Source organism: Euprymna scolopes, chromosome 1, assembly GCF_053919585.1.
Source record: "Euprymna scolopes isolate OS-2025 chromosome 1, ASM5391958v1, whole genome shotgun sequence".
Classification (NCBI taxonomy): domain Eukaryota; kingdom Metazoa; phylum Mollusca; class Cephalopoda; order Sepiida; family Sepiolidae; genus Euprymna; species Euprymna scolopes.
Window position 1 is genome coordinate 198814183 of NC_136482.1, and position 27826 is coordinate 198842008.

Consider the following 27826-nt stretch of genomic DNA (forward strand, 5'->3'; position numbering starts at 1 on the left):
GAAATGAATAATATATTAAGAGAAATACAAACAAATATGTTAGTTGAGTGGGAACTCCACTCAACTGAAGGGTCATGACGTCAGGAATAGTCCATGTGTCTATGCATATAACGATAAATCTAAGCTTCACTCATAAATAATATGATAAATAATAAATTAATATAACGTTTTAAGTTATCTTTCGCTTAAAAAACTAACGCAACCGTACGATGTAGCACTCATTATCCTTTACTGCTTAACTTGTGTGGTTTGAAAAATTTTGCAAAATCCAACAATAATGCAATTGATTTCATAAAAAAAAAAAACTGCTGTATGTTAGGATGGTACCTTTACAGATTCTGATGATGAACTATTCTTGATGTAATTTCCTGCAAGCAGGTTCTGCTTTCCAGTCAGTCTGAACCCAAGACTCAGAGTAAGAGGATCGTAACATTACTCATCCTTCAGTTGAGTGAAGTTCCCGCTCAACTGACATATTTATCTGTATTTTTGTTGATATATTCGTTTCACTGTTTCAGAGTCTTCTTGTTATTCCTTTCAACATTTGCACAACATTTGCACAACTTCATCGTTCAGATATACTTTGTGCACACGTGTGTTCTAATCCGTCTCTATTGTCTCGCATTTCTTGCATCTCAACCAGTAATTCTTCCAATGTGTACAAATATTACAAAAAATTCAATTGCGCCCGATCCCTTTCGACAAATTGAATGGAAGAATTTCCAACACTGCAACCATTGTCATTAGTTTGGTTTTGGTAAAATTCATTCTTAGATTTTTACTATCCATCGCATTTTTCCAAGTCTTTAACTAAATTATTAATGTTAATTGGTCAAGTCATTAATTGGTCAGTGCCATATATATATATATATATATATATATATATATATATATATATATATAGAAGAGAAAGAAAACTAAAACTAAGTTAAGCTTTACAATCAAAATTTATTGTTCGACTATATATATATATATATATGCACAACACACACACATACAGGGTGAATCACTGGAAACGAATGTTTTTAAGGAAAACAAAACGAGTCTTAAGCAGGTTTAAAGAGTACTTTCCTCACTCCCAATCCCTTACTCAAGGAGAGCAAGGAGCGTTCTAAAAACATCCGTTTCCCGTGACTCACCTTGTGTATGTGTATATATATATATATATATATATATATATATATATATATATATATATATATATGTATAATCGAGGTAAGGCACTGATTAGAAATCAGATGAAAGATCCTGATAGATATTACTTGAAGTGATACTTTCAAGGCGATCCTAGCCAAAAAGGAGAAGCTCAATATTTAAGCATAGAGCAATATATAAGTTTAGTGATTATATTTAAATTCTGAAAAAACAACATATAGACACATATATTCGAATTAAGAATTTATTGTTTGACAAAAGGAATATATAGAAGGGTTTATGATTTCCTTAATCCATGGATTTTCAATACTGGCTCATATCATCAGAGGAAATTAAATGCGGTTAGCAAAATGTTCAGCTGTGAATAGACACTTATTTTGCTTTTCAGCAAATTAAAAAAAAAAACGTTTATAAGTGTTTTTGATATAGATGTACATAATAATACTTTGATAAGTATGTTTTAACTTAAATATGGATGGTATAATAAAATTGTGGGGTCTGCGTTTGCGCCTGTACTTCATGGAAATATGGCACAAACTTTAACAAAGACTTTTCATATCTATTTGCGTAAGTATACTTTGATAATTATGTTTCAGTTTGAAGAAATTTTGGTATAATAAAATTATTGGGTGTTCATTCGCACCTGACCTTCATAGAATGGAAATATGTCACAAAGTTTAACAAGGTTTTTTAATATAGATCCACAGAATATTGTGATAAGTGTTTCAGTGTGAACAGGTGTGGTATAATAAATTATGGGGTTTATCTATTTTATTTTTACTTTCATCATATTTTGCTTTGGTTTTGATACCCCCAAATTCGAAGCTATCTCTTTACAACCCTTCCTTTTCATAACCTATCATCTATATATATAAAAGCGAAAATGTATGTATGTGTGTTCGCTTTTTGAGTATGTCTACAAAAGGCTTTTTTGGCCATCATTCTCGGTTGGCTCGCTCCTTCTTAAAACTTTTTATATGCTGTCTAAATAATAATATCTACGACTAAGGAACTCGGGTCGCAGCTATCTTTAATTTACCTGACTTTTACAAGCTATTTTCAAGATATTTTTTGATCGCCGCATAGCGGGGGAAAACAAACTGGTTTCCAGCGCAAAACTAGGTCAAACATCAGGCGACTTTCTCGCACCTGCTAATTTTACTTTATAAACGTCAACTTAACACACTTATCAATTCATCTGTTCCCGTGGTCGAGATGATTAGGTCGCAGGGTTTTTTCCATTTCCTTTCCACCGACGCGTCAAAGGTTCAGGGTTCAAGCCTACCTTTCTACTAAAACATTTTTTTTCTTTTACACCTCCAAACACCCGGCCAACGACTTTTTCTTTTTAACAGGGTTGTTTTGATCTCCCCCCCCCCCACCACCACCACCGACACACACCTCCAAACACCCGGGCAACGCCGGGTACCCCTGCTAGTACTTTCATAAATCAGTCCATTTTCTGTAGGCTGTTTTTGAACCCAGTCAACGACAGGTACTTTTGCTAGTATATATATATTTCTGTAGAAATATATTTTCTTAGTATATGTCAATCCTTATATAAGAAGCTCAATGTAATTACAAAGCAATATAGAGAATAAATGACAAAAATTTATATTCCAAAATTCATGATGTTGACCATCTTATAATTTATTCCTTTAATTCAGTTGACTTATACAATTCTTGACAGTATCTGTTTCGTAGCGCAAAATCAATCACTTAATTATTATATCAATCAGTGAATCTATTATGCCCTTAACTCATCATAAGAAATAGGAAAAATCAATCCCTCAAAAGGGATTGAAATGTGATTTGACATGATGAAAATCTGAAAATTGGAAGAGAAGCTGCAAATACCTTTATATTTTCCATTTCGCCATATTGAATTTTTATCAAACAAAGTCATTAAACCCAACTATTCGTACTAACAATTTTAATTAATTTATGAATCTTCCACCAAAATCTATTTAATAATTAGTAAATTTATTCATTCTAATTTGTGTATACATTCTTATGAAAATAATATCAATAAATTATAAACATTTATACATTTTTGTATATATGAAACTAAACTAAGCTTAAAAAAGAAAAAATTGATCACTTCGGTCAGTTATCATAATTAATCAATTGATACGAATTGAAAACCATACATAATTCAAATCTATTAGTTATTACAATCCAACTTATCAATCCTTACAATTATAATTTTTAAAATCATACAATTCAAAAACTATATTACGTTTTGTTAAATTTAAAAATAATCTGAAAACTCCCTTATATCGTAATTGTCAATAATTGAATTTACTTAAAGTGAGACAGTTACCTCCCTTGAAACAAAGCTAGCGAAATTAACTTTACTTACATTTATTTATTTTTTTATTTTCACAAAGAACATACATCCATATTCAACTAATAAGTTAGTTTTAATGTCTTTCACTTAATATTATTTTTAAAAAATTAAATCGATTTATATTATGAATTAATTCACTAATTTTTCCATTACAAAATGTTAGTCTTACAGATTATTTCAATCGATAATAATAAGTTAAGTTATACTTGATATCTGCTAATGTTGAATTGTAAATTAATTAGTTACATTAATAAATTATTTATTTATTTATTTATTCATATTATTATCAATATCAGCACCATCTATATATATTATTCCTTAATTGGAATTCATTTTTTGAGATCAGCATTATATGTTAATTTTTATTTTTATTTCGGACTATTAGTCTCATCTTTATTAGTTGTTGTTTTTGGATCTTTTTATTGGTCCACAACGTTTCGGCCAACTTCCTCTGGCCTTCGTCAAAAAAAAAAAATTAACATCAGCACCATCATTATTATTTATATTGAAATTAATATTTTTAATTTTTACATTTCACAAACGTTACTCAATTCTACATACGACAATTTAGTTTTAATAAACATTTTTCGAACTTGTTCCTTATTTAAGTATAATTTTTGTTTATCATTGTATATATCCTAATTCTCTAATAAGTATGTTTTATGTTATTTTAATTATAATTAAATAAATGTATATTTAAGTTAAAACTAATACTAATTTTAATTCAAGTTAATAAGATTTGTAAATATTGTTTAGACCTAAAAATTATAGACCATATCCGACCCAGGTTTTCCTTATGCTTTAAACCCCCTCTCTTATGAACTTTAATTAAATTTTATTTATTTATTAAATTTAACTAATAATTCCGAAATGAATTTATAGACGTTAATTTAATGAATAATATATATATTAAAAAATATATAGATTATCTTAATAGATTTTCAATAGAGATATCTTATTATAACAATAACATTGATTTATACATTCATTCTAACAATTAAACCATTTGGATCATACATTTGAAACTACTTATCAATTAATAATCACTTGTTGCATCGTATACATTTTATTTTTAGATCAATATTTAGTCTGATTACTATAAATACATTTTTAATATCACGATTATTACCCTTTAGTTTTTCTAATCCATAAATTACATAACAAACTCATAATAATATCATGATCCATTTCTGTTCCCTATACTAATTCAATATTAAATTAAGTGATTGATTTTGCGCTACGAAACAGATACCGTCAAGAATTGTATAAGTCAACTGAATTAAAGGAACAAATTATAAGATGGTCAACATCATGAATTTTGGAATATAACTTTTTGTCATTAATTCTCTCTCTCTCTCTCTCTCTCTCTCTCTCTCTCTATATATATATATATATATATATATATATATATATATATATATAGAAAGATTTTTATGGGTACATAATTTTATAATACTTTTTAAGAACTCCTAACGTAGTGTCATGATTAATTACTGAGGGTTTTTTTTTTTTTTTTGTAGTTTAAACATAAACCATTGCAAATAAACTTTCAAAAAGACCAAAATACACTTCTAAAGTATATTTCTCCTAAGTCTACATTAGATAAAGAAGGTAAAAAAAAAAGTGGAGCAAGAAAAAAAAACAATCTAGACGTCTTTCAGCCAACCCTTTTTTCAAGATATACGTTGGCAGCGGGGGAGAAAACATTGTTTAAAAACGTTGTCAAAAGACCATAAATTAACAGCGAGGGTAAAAAAAGAAAAATATTGTATATGGAATAGGAGAAAAAAGATAGAAACAATCTCACCAAATACCCATAAGTTCTAAATTATGGGTATACTCTCTTTGCTTACACAGAGATGGTTGGCGCAAATTAATGTATACAGCCTGGAGAATTTTTAAGTGAATTCTCGAGCACGCTCTGTATAAAACCGAGAAAGTTTCATCCGTGTATCCGTCAGTGCAAATTTAGCACTGTAATAAATGTTCACCAATGGCGGACATATGAGTTGGTAAACGCCCGGATGTTGGCCTTTTTTTGTGCCTACGTATCGAAGGGGGGACATGTTGGGAAATTCTAACCTCCAAACGTTGCATGGTATGGCCCACGTAGTCAGCTTCACACTGACCATTAAATTCATAAACAACCATATTATATTGAGTGTTAGTGATACCATCCTTTTTAAAGGAGAGGAAAGCATTTCTCGTCCCAAACACCGTTCGGACCTTCGTTGCAAAATGGCAACATGAAACGGGTGTAGCAATTTTATGCGAAAACTCCTGGCTTTTGACACCAATCCACTGGAGTTTCACATATATGGGACATTTCTGAGGCCCACAAACGTTCCACCTTTAAACGTCAAGATTTTATCCCTCATACATATTTGAATTACGTGTAAAGGATAACCATTAGCCAAAAGGATCTCAGTTATGCTTTGGAGTTCCGCATCTAGTTTAGTATTAGAGCAGATCAACAAAGGCCGATGCACTAAAGTTTTAATCAGATTTAATTTTCTGATTTTAGGGGAGAACGAAACGCAGCTAATGTATTGGACAGTAAATGTGGGTTTTCTATATATGCTAGTAGTAAAACTCATACCGGATCTTTCAATAAGAACATCTAAGAACGGTAATGAGTCATTAACTTCACCCTCCATAGTAAACGTCGATACAGAGTAAAGTAAGTTTAATTGTTCTAACAACTCCTCAGCTTCCGTACAGGACGAACACATAACAAAAATGTCATTCACGTAATGCAAATAGCACACCGGTTTAAGAAAACGATCAAAAACAAGTTTTTCTTGAAACCCGACAAAAATATTAGCCAATGTTGGACCCAAAGGACTTCCCATTGCTATTCCATCAACTTGACGATACATGTTCCCGTCAAAACTAAATTCAACCAATTTAATAGCTAGACCCATGAGCTCAAGAAATATATGCCCAGGAAAGGAGGGTTTAATTAGGAAACCACGATAAAGACTATCAGCACAAATGCCGATAGTTTCATGCAAAGGCACATTGGTGAACAACCTGGATATGTCATAGGAACATGAATATCCAGTATTTGATGAACCCTTTACATCACGAATAAATTCTGCAATCCGAAAAGAATCAGGAATGCAGAAACCGGTATATATTTCCAGGACAGGTTTATGGATATCGGCTAACCATTTACCCAATTCATAAATACACACACACACACACACACACACACATTTATTTAAAAAAAACTATTGTATTGAACCAGCCATCCATGGCTGATATGAAATCAATACAGCTCATCAGCGTCTTTGGAAAAGCGAAACAAAACGAAAATAAACAGGAAAACACTGGTTTAAACACCACTCGTTAACCAGTGTTTTTCTCTGTTTATTTTAGTTTTGTTTCGCTTTTTCAAAGATGCTGATGAGCTGTACTGATTTCATATAAGCCACAGATGGCTGGTTCAATACAATGAAACCACTGGTTCACCTTCGGAATATGTATATATAGTTTTTTAAATGAACATTTGTATTTTTAGCTCTCACATTCACGATTGAGCACTTTATTTGATTTCTTTTCATCACTTCGTGACACACTATATATATATATGAAAGTAGAAAAAAGATTTCTTTTTCTATTGTCTATTTATAAATGTTCTGGGATTATAAATTAATAGCTATTTAGCTTCAACACTGAAGGTTTAACTACAATATTACAAGATGAACCATCTAGACCTAAAAATTTATTCCTATCTCTAAACTGAATTGAGGTCCTGGATATGACCTTAAACTATATCCGATGGTGAGGCCCCAGCTTGCAGGCTTTGGGGAGTGTGGAGCCACCCTTTAATTGGCATTGCTCCCAGGTCCACTCTGACCCGGACTAGTAGTACCTGTTAGGGTCACAACTATGGGTTCAATAGAAACCGACTTGAAAACAACAAACATATTCTATTAAAATGTTTTTCTTCAAAATCACTGGGTTCGGGATTAAATAACCTGAAAAGGGTTGATATGCCATAAAACAACCAACTAAACTTGAGTTAAAATAAAATGGTTTTCATCTCCATTTCTAGTTCGTTCAATTTTTAGAGGAGCAACAATGTTTGTTTATAAGTAAATATTAAATGGATACGATTAAACTTGCTATAAATTGTTTTTAATTATAACAACCTTTTTAAATAAAAACATTCAAGTAACAAGTTGTTTGGGAATAATATCAAAATCAACAAATGTACAGAATAGTTAACACTCGATAACTTGTAAATAAACAAAAGAAATAACACTTGATTTATATCAAACGCATTAGAATGAGTTTCTCTTTCTAAACTGCCAAGTTTTAACATTGCGTTTTATTTCACACTTTTCTATAAAATCTGTTTTTCTGACAATCAACATTCCATGGCAATCCAAGCATGTCTATAGCTTTTGATAATTGTTAAAGGTCGATTGTCGAGAAGGCGGGTTTTATAGAAAAAAGTGTGAAATATAAAGTTATGAACATGAAATCTAAATTGATTAGAAAATTTCATTCTAATAAGGTCTGTCGTCGTTGAAATCTCGAAAGGAATAACAAGAAGAAAATTATGATTTATTTTTTTTAAGTTCTCAAGTGTTAACTATTCTGAACTTTTACCCTATCAATAAAAATCTTTTCTTTTTTTTTCATCAATAAAAATCTTATTTCATCAATAAAAATCTTTTTTGTTTCATCAATAAAAAAACTTATTTATTTCATCAATAAAAAACTTATTTATTTCATCAATAAAAATCTTTTTTGTTTCATCAAATAAAAATCTTTTTTGTTTCATCAATAAAAATCTTTTTTGTTTCATCAATAAAAATCTTTTTTGTTTCATCAATAAAAATCTTTTTTTCATCAATAAAAATGTTTTATTTCGTCAATAAAAAAAAATCTTTTTATATATGATACTGGGAGCTGGGCAGCAAGATGTCAGTTCACATTACACTTGAACTTCTGCATGTCAGGGAAGCATGGGCCCCGGGAGGGAATTCCAAAGTGTAGCAGTCCGAGAGAAAAAACTATTTGAGTAGAAGTCTTTACGGCATTTAGAGATCTCTACAGTGTAGGGGTGGGATTTTGCTGCTTGTTGTGTTTGTCAGGGGTATTTATGTTGAGGGGGTACTAATTCTCGGAGTTCGTCAGAGCACTTGCTATTGAAATACTTGTAAAACAGGCACAAGGATGCCACGTTTCGGCGATGGGTCAGAGATTGGAGTTTAGTTGATAATTCAGGACCTATTAGGTTGGCGATTCTTTGTCGAACCCTGTCTAGGAGCGAGAGACTAGTGGCAGATGTGCAGTAACCCAGATGTGGCAACATTGGACTAATTTCTTTATTTGAATTTGAATGCATTAACAAAGAACAACAAATAATTTGCAATGATTAACAATTTCAAGAATTTAATGCTTCTTATTTATGTCTAATGTTTTGTCTCTGATAATTGGTGTTATTGCCGGTGAAAAACTTACATATGATGTTTTTTGTTCTTTTTTGTGTGACATGATATTTACAACATGTCTACCCTGATTATTAGAACATTTTAACAACTTTTTTGGATGACAAAAACATTGCATGTTATTTTGAAAGCTTTTGAATATCTGATATTTCATGAGATGTTCAGTTGATTAAAAGTTTTTCCCTTTCTTTTTCACGCACACACACACACATCTACAGTAATAAAATTAAGCTAAAAAAAAAATTTCAATTGTAAGGCAAACTTATCCAGATAAAAAGAAAGCTCTACCCGGTTAAGAGGAGCAAGCAATATATTAAGAAGATAAAGAGTATAATTACATAGGAACTTTATTATATCATCAAGTCAGTAAGGGTTACAGAAAGAGGAATAAAAAAAAAACCTCTTTAGGCCATGGCATTTCAAAACTAAATGCTCATTATCAATAAGTCGAATACACAATGTATATTTCTGTGTTTGTATTCTTATTGAGTCCAATTTTGCTTTTGCCTTGAACGTAGCATACAAACCTCGGCAATCGCTAATACGAGTGACGACAACACGACCAGAATAACATGATGAAATATGGGCATTCCAAGTTCGAATTCAATTTGTTCCAGAAAGTCACTTTCATTTAGAATGTTGGCAACCTTCATGTGGTCCCTTCTGTAAGTCCCAATATCTTTCTAGTTAAAATTCTGACTAGAAAAATATCGGGGAAACCAATACCCACAATAGAATCTATGGATTCATATGAAATGATGAATGATTAGTGATACTTTGCATAAAAACATATAACAGATTCCTTATGTTAAGAATAAGTAGGTTTGAAAACACTTTTCAAAGATCATGTCAAGCTGGCCTAATGGTTATCGTACTTGACTCACTGTCTTTAGGTTTTGATCTCAATTCAAGTTTTTGTTTTCACTTACAAGAAGTTTTGTGGTGGGAATTACGTTTTGTGCAGTTCTAGGAGGTTCAAGCTTTGCTTTCTCTCTTTGAGAGGGATTAGTTTATTGCTAATCAATTGAGGTGCCCTCACCAGGGAATGCCGATGAGGCTGTCCAGGCACTTTTTGCAAGTCAGAGTGCCCCCGCTGTCTATGTTCTTGCAGTGGGAGAAAACTAAATTATTTAATTGGAGCTTTCCTTATCAAATATCTATGCTGCCCCCCCCCCTCCTCCCCCATACCATTCACGTGACTTCTTTTCACGGTGTCAAAAGTAAAACACAAAAAATGTACAAAATTGTGAATCCGTTAACCGAATGAAGTAACAATTTTTATGGAAAAAACAAATTTTGTTTGAAATTATAATTTATTGTTAGAGTACAAGGGGCATTCCAAAAGTAATGCCTCCTATTTTTTGGATTCACCCAAATGGATCAGAATGGATTGCAAATTGCATTGTTATGATGACTGCACTTATGCATTCATGACCCTGAAAGTTTCATATCTCTGTTGCAGATATTGACGTTGTGATACTCTAAGAAAGCAATACCTGTCATGGAAGTGCATCAGAAGCAGAGATGCATCATTGAATCCATGGCAAAAATGAATTGCAAATGGTGGTGACTATGTAGAAAAATAAATTCTGGAGTATAAAAGATCATTTTAATGGTATCACTTTCCTATTCAACTTTTTGAGTAAAAAAAAAAAAAAAAAAAATAGGAGGCTTTACTTTTGGAATGACTCTTGTATGGTTTATTATTAAGAAAAAATTGTTCTAATTGTGACGTCAGTATGTATTGTTTGATGAGAAAGATTCTAATTAACCGTAAATCTATATATTTATAAAAGTGTGAATGTGAATATGTGAGGACACTTCTCAGCCTATATACTCAATAAATATTTGATCGACCGATTTGAAAATTTAGTATATAGGATATTCAGACATGTGGAAAACTTTTTAATTGGTTTTCATCCAGAAAAAAGGCTGCTAAGGGGTCAAAATTGAAAAATTACTACTTGGGGTGGGTGGGGGGTCATCAGATTTTTATCTATGTCAACTATTTCATGAATGTGCATGCACGAATCGTTCATATAGCAGATTCCTTATGTTAAGAATAAGTAGGTTTGAAAACACTTTTCAAAGATCATATCAAGCTGGCCTACTGGTTATCATACTTGACTCACTGTCTTTAGGTTTTGGTTTCGATCTCAATTCAAGTTTTTTTTTTTCACTTACAAGAAGTGAACTGTCTCAGTTTCTCTCCGTTTTTTTTTTTTTTTTACTTTATTTTTTATTTTTAAGGAGTTTAATGTTATGTGCAGCGCTGGGTACGTCTTCTATTTATATGGAAAAGTGATGAAACAAATCATGGAATTTCCACAGGGTTTCACGCGTCTCAATTGATTTTTCGATTTATCTGAACATTTTGATTCTACGAATAACTTTTTTAAAAAAAAACAAAAAAAAAAACACCTCCTATTTTTTTTTTTTTTATTTTTTTCACATTCACCCCTAACACGGCATATCGTCACTTGTTTTTAAGGGGCTACTATTTGGAACCATGCCTAGGAAAGATTAACAAGATGTTGGTTTACATTACATTTAAACTTCTGCATATCAGTACAGTCAGGGAAGCAGGTAGCAGGAAGGGAATTCCAAAGTCTAGTTGTTTGAGGAAAGAAGCTATTAAAGTAGAAAGCTTTCTGGCATTTTAGAACCTCAACAGTGAAGGGGTGTGACCTTGTTGCTAAGCGGGTTTGTCAGGGATATGTACGTCATGGGGGCACTAGTGCAACGAGTTCATCAGAGCACATTCTATTAAAATATTTGTAAATCAGTCACAAAGATGCAACATTGCAGCGATGGGACAGGGGTTGGGGTTTAGTTGACAAAGTGGAATTTATTGGATTGAAAACTCTTTTTTGAATCCTATCTAAAAGGGAGAGACAAGTGTTAGATGCACCAGCCCAGACGTGGCAGTAATACACCATGCATGGCCGAATGGTGGCTTTGTAGATGTACAGGGTATCCTTAGGCAAGTAGTCTTCTGGCATGATAGAGAGAACTCACCTTATTTGCAGCAGCCTTCGCAATGTCCTCAATGTATTTGGTATAGTTCATATTACCATTTACTAGTTTTATTAGTTATAAATACGGATGAAGTCCCTTGCAATATTTTAAATATTGATTTTAAAATAAGTATTTATTCTGCTTTGAAGCACATAACATTTAAAGTTTGCTGAGGATATGTTCGTCGAGGAAGCACAAGCAACGAGTTCATCAGAGCACATTCCATTAAAATATTTGTAAAATAAGCACAGAGATGCAACATTGCGGCGATGGGACAGGGGTTGAAGCTTAGTTGACAAAGAGGGACCTATTAGATTGAAGAGTCTTTTTTTTTTTTTTTTTTTCTTTTAGATCCTATCCACGGAGAGACGAGTGGTAGATGCACCTATAACTGTGAACTGATTATTAGTTAACATATTTATTCGTTGCGTCACGCTTCCACACAATAAGTGGTCGCACACAGACGTGTAGGAGAAAAAAAAGGTTGAATATAAGAAGACCATTTAAAATAACCTAGATTTCACGAATAGACACCGGCACAAAGCAAATGAACGAACAAAGATTAACGAACACCAAATAAATATAAAACGACGATAAATTAAGAGGTTTTAATTGCGTATAATTATCCGTTCAGGATGCTGTGTGCCCTATGAGAGGAGACGGTTCAACCCATCCCAGGTGAATGTTACAAAAAGTCAAATCTTTTTTTAATATAATGAACCATAAAAGAATTATTTACACTAATGGGGCCTATGGAAATTCCACGGCGGCATTTTACATGTAGTATATTGCTGCTACGCATTATGTGGACGTTCGGCATGAATGCCTCACAATATTATTGTAGGCCTTTTGTTAAAACTGTAAAAGTATTAAAGTAATCTGGTTAATGTAGTGTTAGAATATATCTGCTTATTACGGTTTATCTCCAATGCCTGATAAGAGTCTGTGACATTGGTTCATTATACTGACGCCCAGCGCGAACAGAAACGCCTTGAGATAATTATATCATCTTTTGACAAAACATACTACCCTTAAATCCTAGCCAAAAGATCAAGGAGATATATTTTAGTTTCACGTACAGCCCAAAAACATTTTTATTTTTACATTGGGTCTTCGATGATCAGGAGATCCTATTTATTAAAAGGAGGGTAGAAGGTGATAACATACTACGAACATTAAATTAGTGAATCGATATCTTTATAAAAATAATTTTATGTTTGTAGTATGTTATTGCCTTCTGTTCTCCTTTTTAATAAATAGGATCTCCCGATCGAATAATCTGGAAACCACGACACCTATACGTACATACATTAAAAATATTACGATATTAATATATCGATTATTTTTTTATTTTTTTGAAAGATTAAAATTTAATTTTGTTGTTTCTTTCTTTACTTTTGGATGTTTTTAGCCATGAACAACAATATATATACATATGTATGTATATATATATATATATGTGTATGTGTGTGTGTGTGTATATATGTGTGTATATATATATATATATATATATATATATATATATATATATATATTTTAATATTGATTATTCATTATTTATACCTACAGACACTAGTGTTTTATACTTATGTAATCATCAGTGTAGGGTAACAATTCCTGCTGGTCATGAGATTTGAACTCAGCCATGAAGCCACCTTTTGCTTCGTTTGCTGAACCTCTAATTCAGGGCCACCAGACAATTGCCATGGGAACGAAGGGAATTAAGAATTATTAAACGTCAAATTTGGTTGAATACAATGACAATCGAGAGTGTTCACACAAGTGGAAATCATGAACATTGCATAAATGCTAGTTGATTGCTTTAGTTATTATCTCTCTCTCTCTCTCTCTCTCTCTCTCTATATATATATATATATATATATATATATATATATATATATATATATATATATATATTTGGACAAACATTGTTAATTCATTGCGCGCATAGTAGCAGCCCTATAGCGCAACGGTTTGAAGCGCCGACTGTCATTTGGGCCATCAGGTTTTGATCCTGGCTTGAGATAGTTGCTTGTCTATCCACACTGATGGGCTGTGAAACAGTACTGAATGTGGATGACTATATATATATATATATATATATAGTCTGTTCCATTTTTTTCTCAACACTTCTTGGCTAATCTAAGCTGAAATGTTGCATGGACATTTATAAGTTGCAGTGAACGAAGTATTATGGTATTTGTTAGATGTCGAATTTAGGGATAATAAATAGTATTTAATACAGAATACAAAAATAGCTCAAATCTAACCATATTAAACCAACAAGTTGGCATAAATGACTTTTTCTTAATCAACAGGCTATAACTTTGCCCATTTAAAAGTCTAATGCAGAATAGTGAATAACGGGTGATAATGCTCATAATAACACAACTGTTGTTTTGTTTTTTGTCAGATGTTTATTTTGATAGGACTGCATTCATTTTTGAAATCTGGGTCAGATTGACAAGCAAGAAAATTCAGCTGCATTCTTTTGAACTCCTTTTCTATCAAATTTATTTTTCAGTGTTGAATTGTTGTCACTTTTTTCATATTTTTAAGCGGGTGTCGATTTCATGCTGATATATCCCCCCCCCCCCGACAAAAGAGGGATTGGACCTCATAATTCACTCTTGTTCATCCATCTGTTTGCACTTTTCTCAGTAACCACACCTTTTAATTTTTTTTCTTTTTTAATTTTGCGCAAACATTAGTCATGGTGAAAGTAATTTTTTGCCAGAACGGATTTTCCGGGATAACATTATAGGAGTTAAAATTGCCCCCAAATCGTTAATTTGTTCACTTTTCTTAATAACCATTCCTTGAATTTTTTAAAATTTTGCGCAAACATTAGTCAAGGTGAAAGTAAATTTTTCACTTATGGAAAGCCAATTTTGATGTAAGAAGCTAAAAAAAAAAAAATTTAAACTTACTTCAAGGTAAAAAACTAACCCACAATAAATATTAGTTAGGTAGATTTCGGCTCTGAAAACTGCAATTCTTCCCCCTTTGCCAAGATCCACTACAAAAAATTTTCTTTCTTTTTTTTTTTTTTTTTTTTTTTCTATTAATTATTTATTGAAATAAAAAAAATGCAATTAGGTATTGTGATTCTTCAAAATTTGAAAGGAATTTGGAAACAGTTAAACTGCTGAATAGAAAGTAATTTAAACTGACTTGAAAATTTTTAACAGGTCTTGATTTGGAAGAATTTATCCGTTCTTAAAATGTACTTTGTCAGGGATGAAAATTTTATTTTAAATTTTTGTCTCACCGAAAAATCCTCCTATTGTGTGGATGCTATCATTTATAAACAAAAAATTAAAACAAAAATAAAAAAAAATCATTTATTGCAGACTGTTATCCTCATCTTTTTTGTTGTTTCAAAACGTTTCAGCCAACTAATCCTCCAGCCTTCGTCAGGTGGTTAACCGCAACACAAACAAATAAAAGTACACAAATTACTCATCTCAAAGAATTCCAATAATTAAAAAAATAAACAAAAAACATGCAAGCAAGTCTCCCCCCCCCCCCCACATTCCTTTCAGTATAAAATAAAAGGTAGAAAAACAAAATAAAACAATATTTTTAAATTCTCCAAAGAATTTAAAAATATTTTTTTATGTGGAAATTTCATAACATTAATAAAAATAAGACTTTAAAACTTTTCCACAAAATATTTAAATAAAACGTTTATAAAATATTTTTTCTTCTGTTTATGTGCATATTATATACGTGTTTGTGTGTGTGTGTATATATATATATATATATATATATATATATATATATATATATATACATACACTACCAGGCCGCCCAGTATTGCCTGGTCATAAAATACACGTAAATATATTTTCATAATGCAGATTTCGTATTTTATTATATGGGATTTAAAAAGTCAAAAAAAAAAAATTTTTTTGAAAATGACTCGCACATCACCACTGAGAATCGAAACCAAAACATTTATCTTACGATTTACTTTTTCCTTTGACATTAATGCCTGAGCATTAAAGACATGTTTGCTGCAAGGTTAAAAATTAAAATATGAACCAATAGCTACTACGTTACACATGTATATTCGTAATGTCATTCAACCTTTACTTAGTAAATTCCATTTTTTTTAAACCTAAATATAAAGTTTTGTATGGGTTTGAATACCTTATATATTAAGCTTCATGTATGGAGGCCAATGAAACTTAATATATAGGGTATTCGAACGCATGCAAAATTTAATATTTTTTTAATATATTTTTCTTTTTTCCAGTTTTTTTTTTTTCTATATTTGCATTTTGTAAAATTTTGGCCCTTCTATTCTGATAAGAAGCATTTAGCTTTGAAATGCAATGGTCTTAAGGTTTTGTTTTTTTCATAATTTTCACCTTAATGTTTCCTTATTGTTTTGATGATATAATAAATTTTTATATAACTTTTATTTCGTATCTTTCATTTTATATATATATATATATATATGCAAACACACACACACACATGAATACATAAACATATATATATTTGTGCGTGTATATGATTGCTACTTGTTTATGTATTTTGGGGTGTGCAATGGATTTTGTTCATTTCTTTCCATGAAAAAGAAATAATCAAGTTTAGTGAATAAGCAAAAGTCACAGGGAACAAGGTCTGCACTATAGGGAGGGTGAGGAAGTGTCTTGATGTTCATCTTGGTCAAATAGTTTGTGACAAGGATGGAGTTGTGGCCTAATGCATTCGTGCAAATCCTCTGCATTATGACAAACCTCAACCAAATCTTCGGCATCTTTAGTTCCTCACGAATAATTGTGTGTACAGTTCCCACACTGACATCAAACTGTGCACTTATTGTCTCTGTAGACACAGGATGGTCCTTATCTATGAAATTCTTTATTTGGCCAATCAATTCTGATGTTCTGACTTCCTTACTCCTACCACACTTCTCATTATCCCTCACAGACTCCCTCTTTCCTTGAATCTCTTATGCCACTCAAAAACTGATGCTTGATTCATGCAAGATGGTCCAAAAACAGTCTGAAGCATTCCATACATTTCTGTGGCATTTTTTTCCAAGTTTAAAACAGAATTTTATTGCATATCTTTCTTCTAAAGTGTCCTCACTTCCTGATTGCATTTTTGAAATTCACTAGCTGTGATGATTAGGCTTTAGTAGGATGTATTTCAATTCCTGCTGTAGCTGTTCATTTGAACCTGAAATAATAAAAATCGGTCAGTCATCTCATAAAATGTATAGCAATAACATAATGAATTTTTAAGAGTCTACGACAATTTTAAATGTCTGTACATAAAAGTCTGGAAACTTATTGAAGGCACCTCCATACATTTGAATAAAAAAAAAAAAAAAAAATCACCAGATAATCAGCCACAAAAGAAAATTAAAAAGGTATTTTTCACCAAGACAGTGCACCATGTCGTAAATTGTAATCATCTTACAATAATTAATCTAAATAAGATAAATGTTGCAGAGTCAAATTTTATCAGGACTTTTTTTTTTTTTTTTTATTGTCAAATTAATTCTGCGGATCGAGATTAATTGTATATTTTCTCATTTTTCCCTTTCTCAATTCCATAATGAATTGCTTCCGCCTTTTCACATGTAAAAAAAAATGAGTCAATCTTATTTGATTATTGATGACGTGTTAGAAATAAATTGGTCAAATATTTTGTGGATGATGCAATTTCTTATGGATTACTTTTTACTTGCTCAACAGCTGGTAACCTTAACACGAAGGAACAAGTGTGTTTCTCTGTGTGTGTATGTATGTATATATATATATATATACTAGTATTTCGGCCCGGCGTTGCCCGGGTGTTTGGATGTGTCTGTTGAACAAAACAAAAAAAAAAAGTAGAAGTAGGAAGGCAGGCTCGAACCCGTATCGCGAAGTAAGAAAAGAACGGGGTAAAAACCTAACGTCTATGCTGTTACAACCACTGCCAAACTGAGAGTGACATTTTTTAAAATTAAGGTTAGACAATCTAAAGGAGAGGATAACTTTAAAAAATATCGGCAAAAAGAAGTGACCCCCCCCCCCCCCGTAGAAAAGTGTTTAGTTGAAGGGGAAGATATTAATGTTTTTAGCCAATTTTTCGATATTTGTCGTATGAAAGGTCGAACTTCAAAACGATACTGATCTTGGTAAAATCCGTCGCCTCTATTGAAAGTTTTAGGCAGACATGCAAACATACATACATACATGCATTTATATATTGGTAACTAAAAATTTTCGACCCAAACTGATGAAAAAGCTTGCCCTATCTCTGAACACACTTTATGTAAAATTTCAAATATTTAGACCAGAAATTGTCTGAGTAATTCGTATGAACATGCATGTTTCTAGCTTTCATCCGTCATCAGCATGGGTTGGGATTGAACTCACGACACCATTGTGTACAGTTTGGTGTTCTATTAAATGAGCTACGATGATTCACCATTTGAATGCACGGTTTATTATCACTTTTTTGACATTTAAGATTTTTTACATATTTTTACAATATTAACATCAAAATGCTGTTTTTTTGGGGGTTTTTTTTTCATGAGATGCATATTCGTTGAATAAAACATGATTTTTATAATTTAATTAACCTTGAATGCTTTTATTTTTGTGTGTGTGTGTGGGGGGGGGTTATAGATTTTGTTTTCCGTCCATTTTTATTTTTCCTTACTTGAAAAATGTTTATAAAAATTTTTCCTTACTTGAAAAATGTTTATAAAAATTTTTCATTACTTGATAAATGTTTATAAAAATTTTTCCTTACTTGAAAAATGTTTATAAAAATTTTTCCTTACTTGAAAAATGTTTATAAAAATTTTTCCTTACTTGATAAATGTTTATAAAAACATAAAAGCTCAGTATCCTGACCAAGAAACAAATGAAACATGCATGGTTCCCCGTGAGTGCACAGTGAACGAGGCATTAAAAAAATGACTAAGTTCAGCATTTATCCCCCCCCCCCCCCCGCCGTCCAATTTAGCCCCAAAAGTCCCCAAGGGAAGTCAAATCTTGGTGAAAATGAACAAACGGTGCAGTTTTAGGCCTTAACATATGTAAATTTGAGTTCTGCACCATGCAAAAAGAAATGACCAAGGCCATCATTTGTCTCCCCCCCCCCATTTAGTCCCAAAAGTCCCCAAGGCCTTAACATATTTAAATTTGAGTTCAGCACCATGCAAAACTGCTAAATAGACATACGCAGAAAATTTTGGACAAATATGGTAAAATAGTCCCAAAAATGGATTGTTTTTATTAGCACTAAAAAAACCCTTGGAGCACACCCAAGAGTTATCGTGCAGTATAGACAAATAAAATTATAAGAAATCAGTTACAAATTTTCAGAAAGTTTTATAAATCAAAGCAACATATTTAAATTATTGCGATTATTTGAAACTTTTTGAATTTAAAATTTTTTTTTTATTCAATAATTGTTTGCATTTGTGTTTCATGTCGAACAAAATTTTTGTAAAATTTCAGAATTCTCAAGATGTCAAGTGGAGATTTTGATCCTTGCGAATGCGTTTGGAGCCACGAACATGCTATGAGGAGATTGATCAACCTTGTAAGTTTCAAATCCTCTTCGTTTCTTTGTACGTTCCTTATCCGACTCCAAATTTTTTTTTTCTTTTCTAACACAAATGTAGAATGTGCTTTCAATAAGTTTCCAGACTTTTTTTTCGTCTGGCCACTCTTATCGATAGTACACACTCTTATTGATAGTACACACATAAAACTTTCGTTCCTTTCAAAGTAATCTCCTCCAGCTGCAACGCACATGTTGTACCTTTCCAACAACTTCTGGAAGGTTCTATGGAAGTCCTGCTTTGTCAGTGTGTCAATGACCCTCGTAACAGCCTCTTTCATCCTCAATTGTCTAATGATAGCCTCTAAAGTTTTCCTTGAGCTTAGGGAATAACCAAAAGTCACAGGGAGCAAGGTCTGGACTATAGGGAGGGTGAGAAACTGTTTTGATGTTCATCTTGGTCAAATAGTCTGTGACAAGAATGGAGTTATGAACTGATGCATTCGCGCAAATCTTCCACATTTTCAGTTCCTCGCGAATAATTGGGTGTACAGTTCCCACACTAAGGTCAAACTATGCACTTATTGTCTCTATAGACAACGGTTCTTATCTAGGAAATTCTTTATTTGGCCAATCAACTCTAGTGTTCTGATTCCTTACTCCTCCCACACCTCTCATCATCCCTTACATACTCCCTCCTTCCTTGAATCTCTTATGCCACTCAAAAACTGATGCTTGATTCATGCAAGATGGTCCAAAAGCAGTCTGAAGCATTCCATACGTTCTTGTGGCATTTTTTCCAAGTTTAAAACTAAATTTTATTGCATATTGTTCTTCTAAAGTGTCGTCACGTCCAAATTGCATTTATGACATTCACCAGCTGTGACAATCAGGCTTTAGTAGAGTGTATTCCAATTCCTGCTGTAGCTGTTCATTTGAACCTGAAATCATTAAAGTCGGTCAGTTATTTCATAGTATGTATAACAATAACATACTGAATTTACAAGAGTCTGCAACAATTTTTAATACCTGTACAAAAGAAGTCTGGAAAATTGAATATACCTCATACTTTGTTTGGGAGTGTTCGAAGATAAGTTTTGTTGAAATGTCTCTGATCAAAAATCAATAATCAAAAATAAAAACAATTCATTCAAAGAAGGAACAACTTTATCACAAGTTCATTTGAAAAGTTTTATAACTGCACAAGCAGAAGGCCTTGGCATACAAAATCAACAGCAGGTTCTTTGACAAGACAGGGGCGCGTTAGAAATGGATGTTTCTGTTTAGAGCACAATCGAACCATGATACTTGATTTTTGCATTTAAAACTTTAATTCAAGCTATTATATATAAAAATTTTATAAAATCAACAGTAAGTTCTCTACAGTGCAATGTACACTACAATGTATTGTGGACACTAAGTCACTGAGGAGGAATGTGAGGCTTCCTCTCGATGCACCGCGATGATCCACAACTAAAGCAGACAATTTATTTGATTTTTACTTTCATTGATTTTTATTGACATTGTAAGTATTGGAAGTGTGGAACATTCATTGATCCTCATTTAATCCTGGACATCGAGTGACCCTGCTAGTCATATAAAATTTTAATTTGCCTGATTATTATTTAATATTATATATACACTCTTCAACTTATAATGAATATCTAATCTCTTTCTCATATATAGTGATTTAAAGGTTGTGAGGGTTTTTTGAAGCATGGAAAACGATGTTACTTTTTGCATTTAATATTTTTATTGTTTTTTTTTTATATTTCAAGCGGACCTCCGCTCTTGGTCACAAAAAAGTTTTTTTGTGACCAAGAGCGGAGGTCCGCTTGAAATATAAAAAAAATAACAATAAAAATATTAAATTCATGCTTCAAAAAACCCTCATAATCTTTAAATCACTATCCTAGAAACATACGTGAACTTTTAACAATATATTATTTTAAAAATATAATTATCCACTGACACGTGTTTCGTCGTCTGCAACTCATCAGAGTGGCTGAATCTAGCGAGATTCAAAATCAGGACCCCATGATGAGAAGTGGTCCCGTGGTAGAGGTTTAAGCTTCTTATCATAGGGTCCTGATTTCGAATCTCGCTTGATTCAGCCACTCTGATGAGTCGTAAACGACAAAACACGTGTCAGTGGATAATTATATTTTAAAAATAATATATGCCGCTCCCCATTTAGGGTGTACCAAAATTGGTCAAAGGGAAAATTATTCCCAACTCGTATTTAAGTAAAAATGCACTTTCGTATAAATAATTGAATTCGTTCAATGAGTATTGCTAACAAAAACAAATAAAAAAATTTATATATATAAAGTGACTTTGTCTGCAGAATGTTCTCTACTAAACTATGTTGTCAATTTTTGGTTTACAGACTTGAAACGTGATATAGAGGTGATAGGAGCAAATTTGATTTAGTTTTTAGCTGGTAAAAGTTGCTGCTAAGGTATGAAAATTTTTAAAAATTGGAACTTGTCAGTCATGAGTAGGGCTGTGACAACAGCATATTCTTTTCATTGTTTCGACTCTCGAGTGTATATCTGACACAGTTATGTGGTTCTCGGTTGTCTATCTAAAAGCATACAAGATATCAACGGATACACACTTGAGTCAAAACAATGGAAGGAATATGCTGTCCTAGCCCTAGTAATAAGTCAACTTAGTGTTACTTCTACGTATGCACAAATATACAGAAGTTTTTAGATGCGTATGGACTTGCTGGAAAACTAGATTTTTTTGGTTTCTATTGTAACAAAGTCATGTTTTTTTAACTTTTAAAATCACTATATATTAAATACCATGTAATGATGTCCATATAACGTTAAATACCATGTAATGATGTCCATATAACGTTAAATACCATGTAATGATGTCCATATAACATTAAATACCATGTAATGATGTCCATATAACGTTAAATACCATGTAATGATGTCCATATAACGTTAAATACCATGTAATGATGTCCATATAACGTTAAATACCATGTAATGATGTCCATATAACGTTAAATACCATGTAATGATGTCCATATAACGTTAAATACCATGTAATGATGTCCATATAACGTTAAATACCATGTAATGATGTCCATATAACGTTAAATACCATGTAATGATGTCCATATAACGTTAAATACCATGTAATGATGTCCATATAACGTTAAATACCATGTAATGATGTCCATATAACGTTAAATACCATGTAATGATGTCCATATAACGTTCCACGTGGAAATCAATAAAGTATTGGTATTATAAATCTAATAAATATGAAATTTGCATAAATTTATCAAATTTAAGCATATTTTACAACTGAACAATGCCAGGTGATGAGTTGGATCAAAAAAAGGAATGACTATGAATATTTCTTTTCAGGATTTTATTAAATAAGTTTTGTTTAAATGAGTTTTTTTTTTTTTTACTGAAAGTTAATTTTACTGAAATTTAATTTTTTTTTACTGAAAAATTAATTGAATCCTTTTTCTTCAATTGATTTGATGTTTTCTGAAATTAAAAATTTTATTTTATTTATCAGTTGCGATCATCTCAAAGTCAGTGCACAAATGACCAATGTTTTCCAGAAAGTAAGTTTTTCTTACAACATTATTCTTTCATGAAAAATGAGTCTTATTTTTTGAAGCATTCAAAATTCTATTTCATCAACTATTGAAATATCTTTATATGAAATCATTTAAAATTATCATATTTCATCATAGAAAAGATGCCATGATTAATTTTTTTTATAAATAAAATTTATCTATTTTGAAAACTAAAAAAAAAACCCAAAAAACATCTTTAAATGGGAAATTTCCAATATTTTTTGTAAAAATATTTTTTGGCTGGAGTTTCAGTTCAGAAGATGAAGAAGCAAATTTTTTTGTATTTTTTAAGACAAATTTTGTTTCATCTTAGAAATCGAACTACTTCTCTTTCAGTGCCTGGACTGTCCGAAGGCCCAGATGGAGGCATTAGTAGCATGATGATGATAATGCTTGGCTGGATTGTGGTCGCCACAGCCTTATTCCTATTGCGTCCAACGAGTCTTCGACGTATTAGAGGGGGTGACATGAAACCTAACAGAGAAACAGACGTAAGCACAAACCATAAACTTATCTCATTTACTTCATTTCAAAGATTTTAATCTATATATCTATAATCTCTCTCTCTCTCTCTCTCTATATATATATATATATATATATATATATATATATATATATATATACATATACATATATAATGAAGAATAAAAGGACAATATAAAACTATTTACTAATGCACATAGATTGAATCGTTTATTTAATAAGGATGCTACATCAATAAGGGGTATAGGATAAGTAAATTCTTTATACCGTCTGCTCATAATTCGAATACCCCTTTTAATATATACAAACCTCGCATCAGTCCCCTATTTCAAGAAAAACCCTTCTCTAGGTATAAAACCCTTAACCCCATATGATTAACAAAACATCTACTTTCAATCACTTTTCCTATATCCTTCCTGATTTTTTTGATTTTTTTAAAATTTTTCTTCCTTTGAAGATTGTAATGCTGGGTGTGGGGCAGCCAAACCAGCTGCCAACATTGCCCCGCTTTTTTATTGAAACCAACCGAGAGCTCTTTTTAGTATCCTCGCTGTTCCCTTTAGTGCAATTGTCTGAATCTCTTTTGCACTTGGTTCACGCACATATGCACACATAGCGACCCCCCCCCGTATCCAACCATGGCATACGTGGTATCCACCTTACATACGACCTTACATTTCCATTATGTAATATCAACAATCTTTCTCCTCTACCGCATTAATTGCTGTAGTTCTATTTCCTTTCCTCCAGTTTCAACGTATTACCCCTTTCCTCTTGCGCCCCCAATATAGCTATCACTAGATGTCGCACCTCTAATATGTTACCAAGCATCTTCTCTCCTCTTCTGATGAAAAGCATTAAGCTTTGAAATACCATGGTATAAAGAGTTTACTTATCCTACACCCCTAATTGATGTAACATCCATATTAAATAAACGATTCAATCTATATGCATGAGTATATGTTTTTATATTGTCGTTTCTTTTTTTTAATTTTCATGTTTTTATATTGTAGTTTTTTAATTTTCATGTTTTTATATTGTAGTTTTTTAATTTTCATGTTTTTATATTGTAGTTTTTTAATTTTCATGTTTTTATATTGTAGTTTTTTAATTTTCATGTTTTTATATTGTAGTTTTTTAATTTTCATACTCCATATAAGCTCTAAATTTGTTGAGCATTATCCCAATAAGTCTCCTCTTAAAGAATCTATCTTATTCTTTTGACTCCCCCATATATATGTATTGACATATGAACACAACAGGACTTGTATGGATTCTTCCAGAAGTTGTTGGAATGGTACAACAACTGCATTGCAGCCAGAGGAGATTACTTTGAAGGGGACTAGAGTTTCATTGTGCACTATCTATAAAAGTGCCCATACGAAAAAAAAAAAAAAGTCTGGAAACTTATTGAAGGCACTTTGTATATTGACTTTCATTGTTTCGTCCTTTATCCAATTATCACCAGACCTTGAGAAATAACCTCAGCTTCCTTTTGTCTTCCTTTGTGAACAACTTTCTATCCATTATCTTTCTACCAATCCTATTTTCTACACTTTTCTCTTTTCATATTTTTTCCTCTTTCCTTTCGAACACGCTTGGGATGGAAACGTCAATAGTATCACAAACATTTTTGTCGCAGATGTAAAGATTATAATGCTTTAGGTAATCTGTTGGGGCAACATTAAGGGAATATGGTGGATTATAAAACAAAACTTCATATCTTATTGCTTCAAGATGAGCCACCAACTGTTCCAAACTGAACATTGCCCTCAACTCATAACTGTCAACTATCACACTCAAGACTGTCCCCAACTGTTGTAAAATGAACTCTAAAATTGATTGACCTTCTTTGACCCAATCATTGCCACACCTTGACCAATAATAATCCCACCTCAGCTTCCTTTTTATCTTTCTTGGTAAATACCTTCCTATCCATTGTCTTTCCATCAACCCTATTTCTTAAACCTTTGTTCTCCTGATAAACCTATTTCCTCCCCTCCCCCCACTTCCTTGGAGGAAGGGAGAACAATCTCGATAGCATCACAAATTTACTTATAACTTAGGTTTTATTTCGAATTTTCAACATGACTGTGATTAACACTTAACTAAATGGCATTTTTTTTTTTTGTCTTCCTTCAGAGATCCGACAATCCTCCACCAGCACCTCCGACTGCCTAGAAAATTGATGCAAATGTTCACGTGCAAAAAGAAAAGCGAGAAAGACTGCGGTAATTGTGCTGATGCGGCTGAGAGAGAGAAAGGAGAGAGCACTGCTGATGGATTTGTTTTTGTCTATTTTCTGAACACTGCTAACATTATTTTAATAAAACATGGTTTTAAAAAGAACGAATAAGTTAAGTTTCCACTTCCTGTCTTTCTAGGATTGTCTGTCGTCATCAATACGTTTCCATAACTCATCACTTCTTGACTGGTGGTCGGGGCTCATGTTTGTTAGACATCACCATTTAAAAACGGCAGTGTTTTAATTTTCAATTTCTTTTTCTCACTTCTTTCCTATTTTGTTTTGAAGATGCACACACACGTATACACACACACACATACACCCTACAGATGTTTATGTTTTCGGCTCTTCTATTCACACGATTCACGGTTTGGCCTTCACCAATTTGCTAAAATCTCTCGACACTTGTTTAAGAATGAAAAACAAAATGGCGCTTCTGTTTTGGGGAGGATTTTCTAAGAGATAACTTCCATTTACTTTAAAAAAAAAAAAAAAAAAAAAAAGAGCATTGCCGAAATAGTTTACAAAAACGAAACATATTAAGAAACTTTAAACGAAAACAAATACACGAAATTTTGAATAATAACAAAAGTGAATACAAATGGAAAATATTAATACATAAATAATATCTGAATAATTCTAATTAGTTAATCAATTGAAAAAGGAAATAAGTTTGAAACAAATAAATAAACTGCACAATGAAACCAAAAATAAATAAACTGCACAATGAAACAAAAATAAATAAACTGCACAATGAAACAAAAATAAATAAACTGCACAATGAAACAAAAATAAATAAACTGCACAATGAAACCAAAAATAAATAAACTGCACAATGAAACAATGCGAAAACTAGGAAAAGTAAATGAACTTGCGTTAATAAAGAAACTCCATTAGATGAAGGCGGAACATTTTAATCTTAGTCGTCAACAATTTCCAGATATGTCTTTTTGGCATGAGACCAAAATAATTTTATTTTTTATTTTCGTAAACTGTTTCGGCAATGCTATTTTTTTTTTTTTTTTAGTAAATGGGAGTTATCTCCCTTAGATAATCCTTAAAAAAAGTGCCAACAAAATATTGAATTTCAATTAAACTAATATTTTGTCATGTCGAAATAAGTAACATATCCAAAAATTATGAAAACTGATAAAGTAGAAAATGAATTATTAATAAAAATAGTTAAAAAATAAAAAAAAACCTGCAAGTTATAATTAAATGATAAACAGAAATCCAAACTGAGTTATATTTACAAAACATAAAATTGGTGGATCAAAGGTTCATGAACTCCTAGAAGTCCATGTTTTATGTAATACCACAATATAGATATGACAGGCAAATAGATAACATTGGTTTTAATTGAAATTTCAATTTTATGATTTTTGAGTTCTCCTGTAAGAGACGTCTCCCTGAACTACTTTCGCTTTTTCTTACATGCTTCTATTCTGAATTCATAGCAGCTCGCCGATATCAGTGGACTTTTTTTCCTAAACAAAATGGTCAATTAACAATTTTTTTTTTTTTTTTTTAAACTGATAGAAATTATTGCACGCTAAAAAAATTAAAATAAAACAAAAGTAATTTTTCTTATTTCAAATTAATTCAAAATAAAACAAAATAATTTTATTTCAAATTAATTAAAAAAAAAACAATTTTATTTCAAATTAAATAATTCAAAATAAGAAAAATAATTTTTGTTTAATTAAATTTCTATCAGTTTGAAATAAAAAACATAAAATCGATTAAATAATCAAGTAAAAATGCCATTTTTTTTTTTTTTACCTTATTACAAAACTTCAAAAGTTAATTCAAGTAAATTACTAACAATTTAATAAACAAAAATATTGTAAAAACTGAATTTAACTTGCAAAAAAAAAAAATTTTTAAATTTAGTAATCAACCAAAAAAAAAAAAAAAAATGAATTTTTTACTTGATTAAATAATTTAAAAAAATAAAACGATTTAATTAT

General features: G+C 31.4%; 2 protein-coding genes across 2 annotated transcripts in view; one reads left to right on the plus strand and one right to left on the minus strand.

The window, feature by feature from the left end:
• Positions 1-26700, plus strand: part of LOC145279355 (small integral membrane protein 14-like) — a 38863-nt gene extending 12163 nt beyond the window's left edge. The window contains exons 2-5 of the mRNA XM_080130718.1: positions 19467-19551; positions 23065-23113; positions 23465-23619; positions 25754-26700. Of these exons, the coding sequence (XP_079986844.1) occupies positions 19477-19551; positions 23065-23113; positions 23465-23619; positions 25754-25792 (318 nt within the window). The 5' untranslated portion in view covers positions 19467-19476 and the 3' untranslated portion in view covers positions 25793-26700. The remainder of the gene's footprint in view (positions 1-19466; positions 19552-23064; positions 23114-23464; positions 23620-25753) is intronic.
• LOC145282869 (uncharacterized) lies at positions 5815-6384 on the minus strand. The gene has a single exon (XM_080132259.1). The coding sequence runs from the start codon at positions 6382-6384 to the stop codon at positions 5815-5817; it is 570 nt and encodes a 189-aa protein (XP_079988385.1).
• Positions 26701-27826: the final 1126 nt, after the last annotated feature.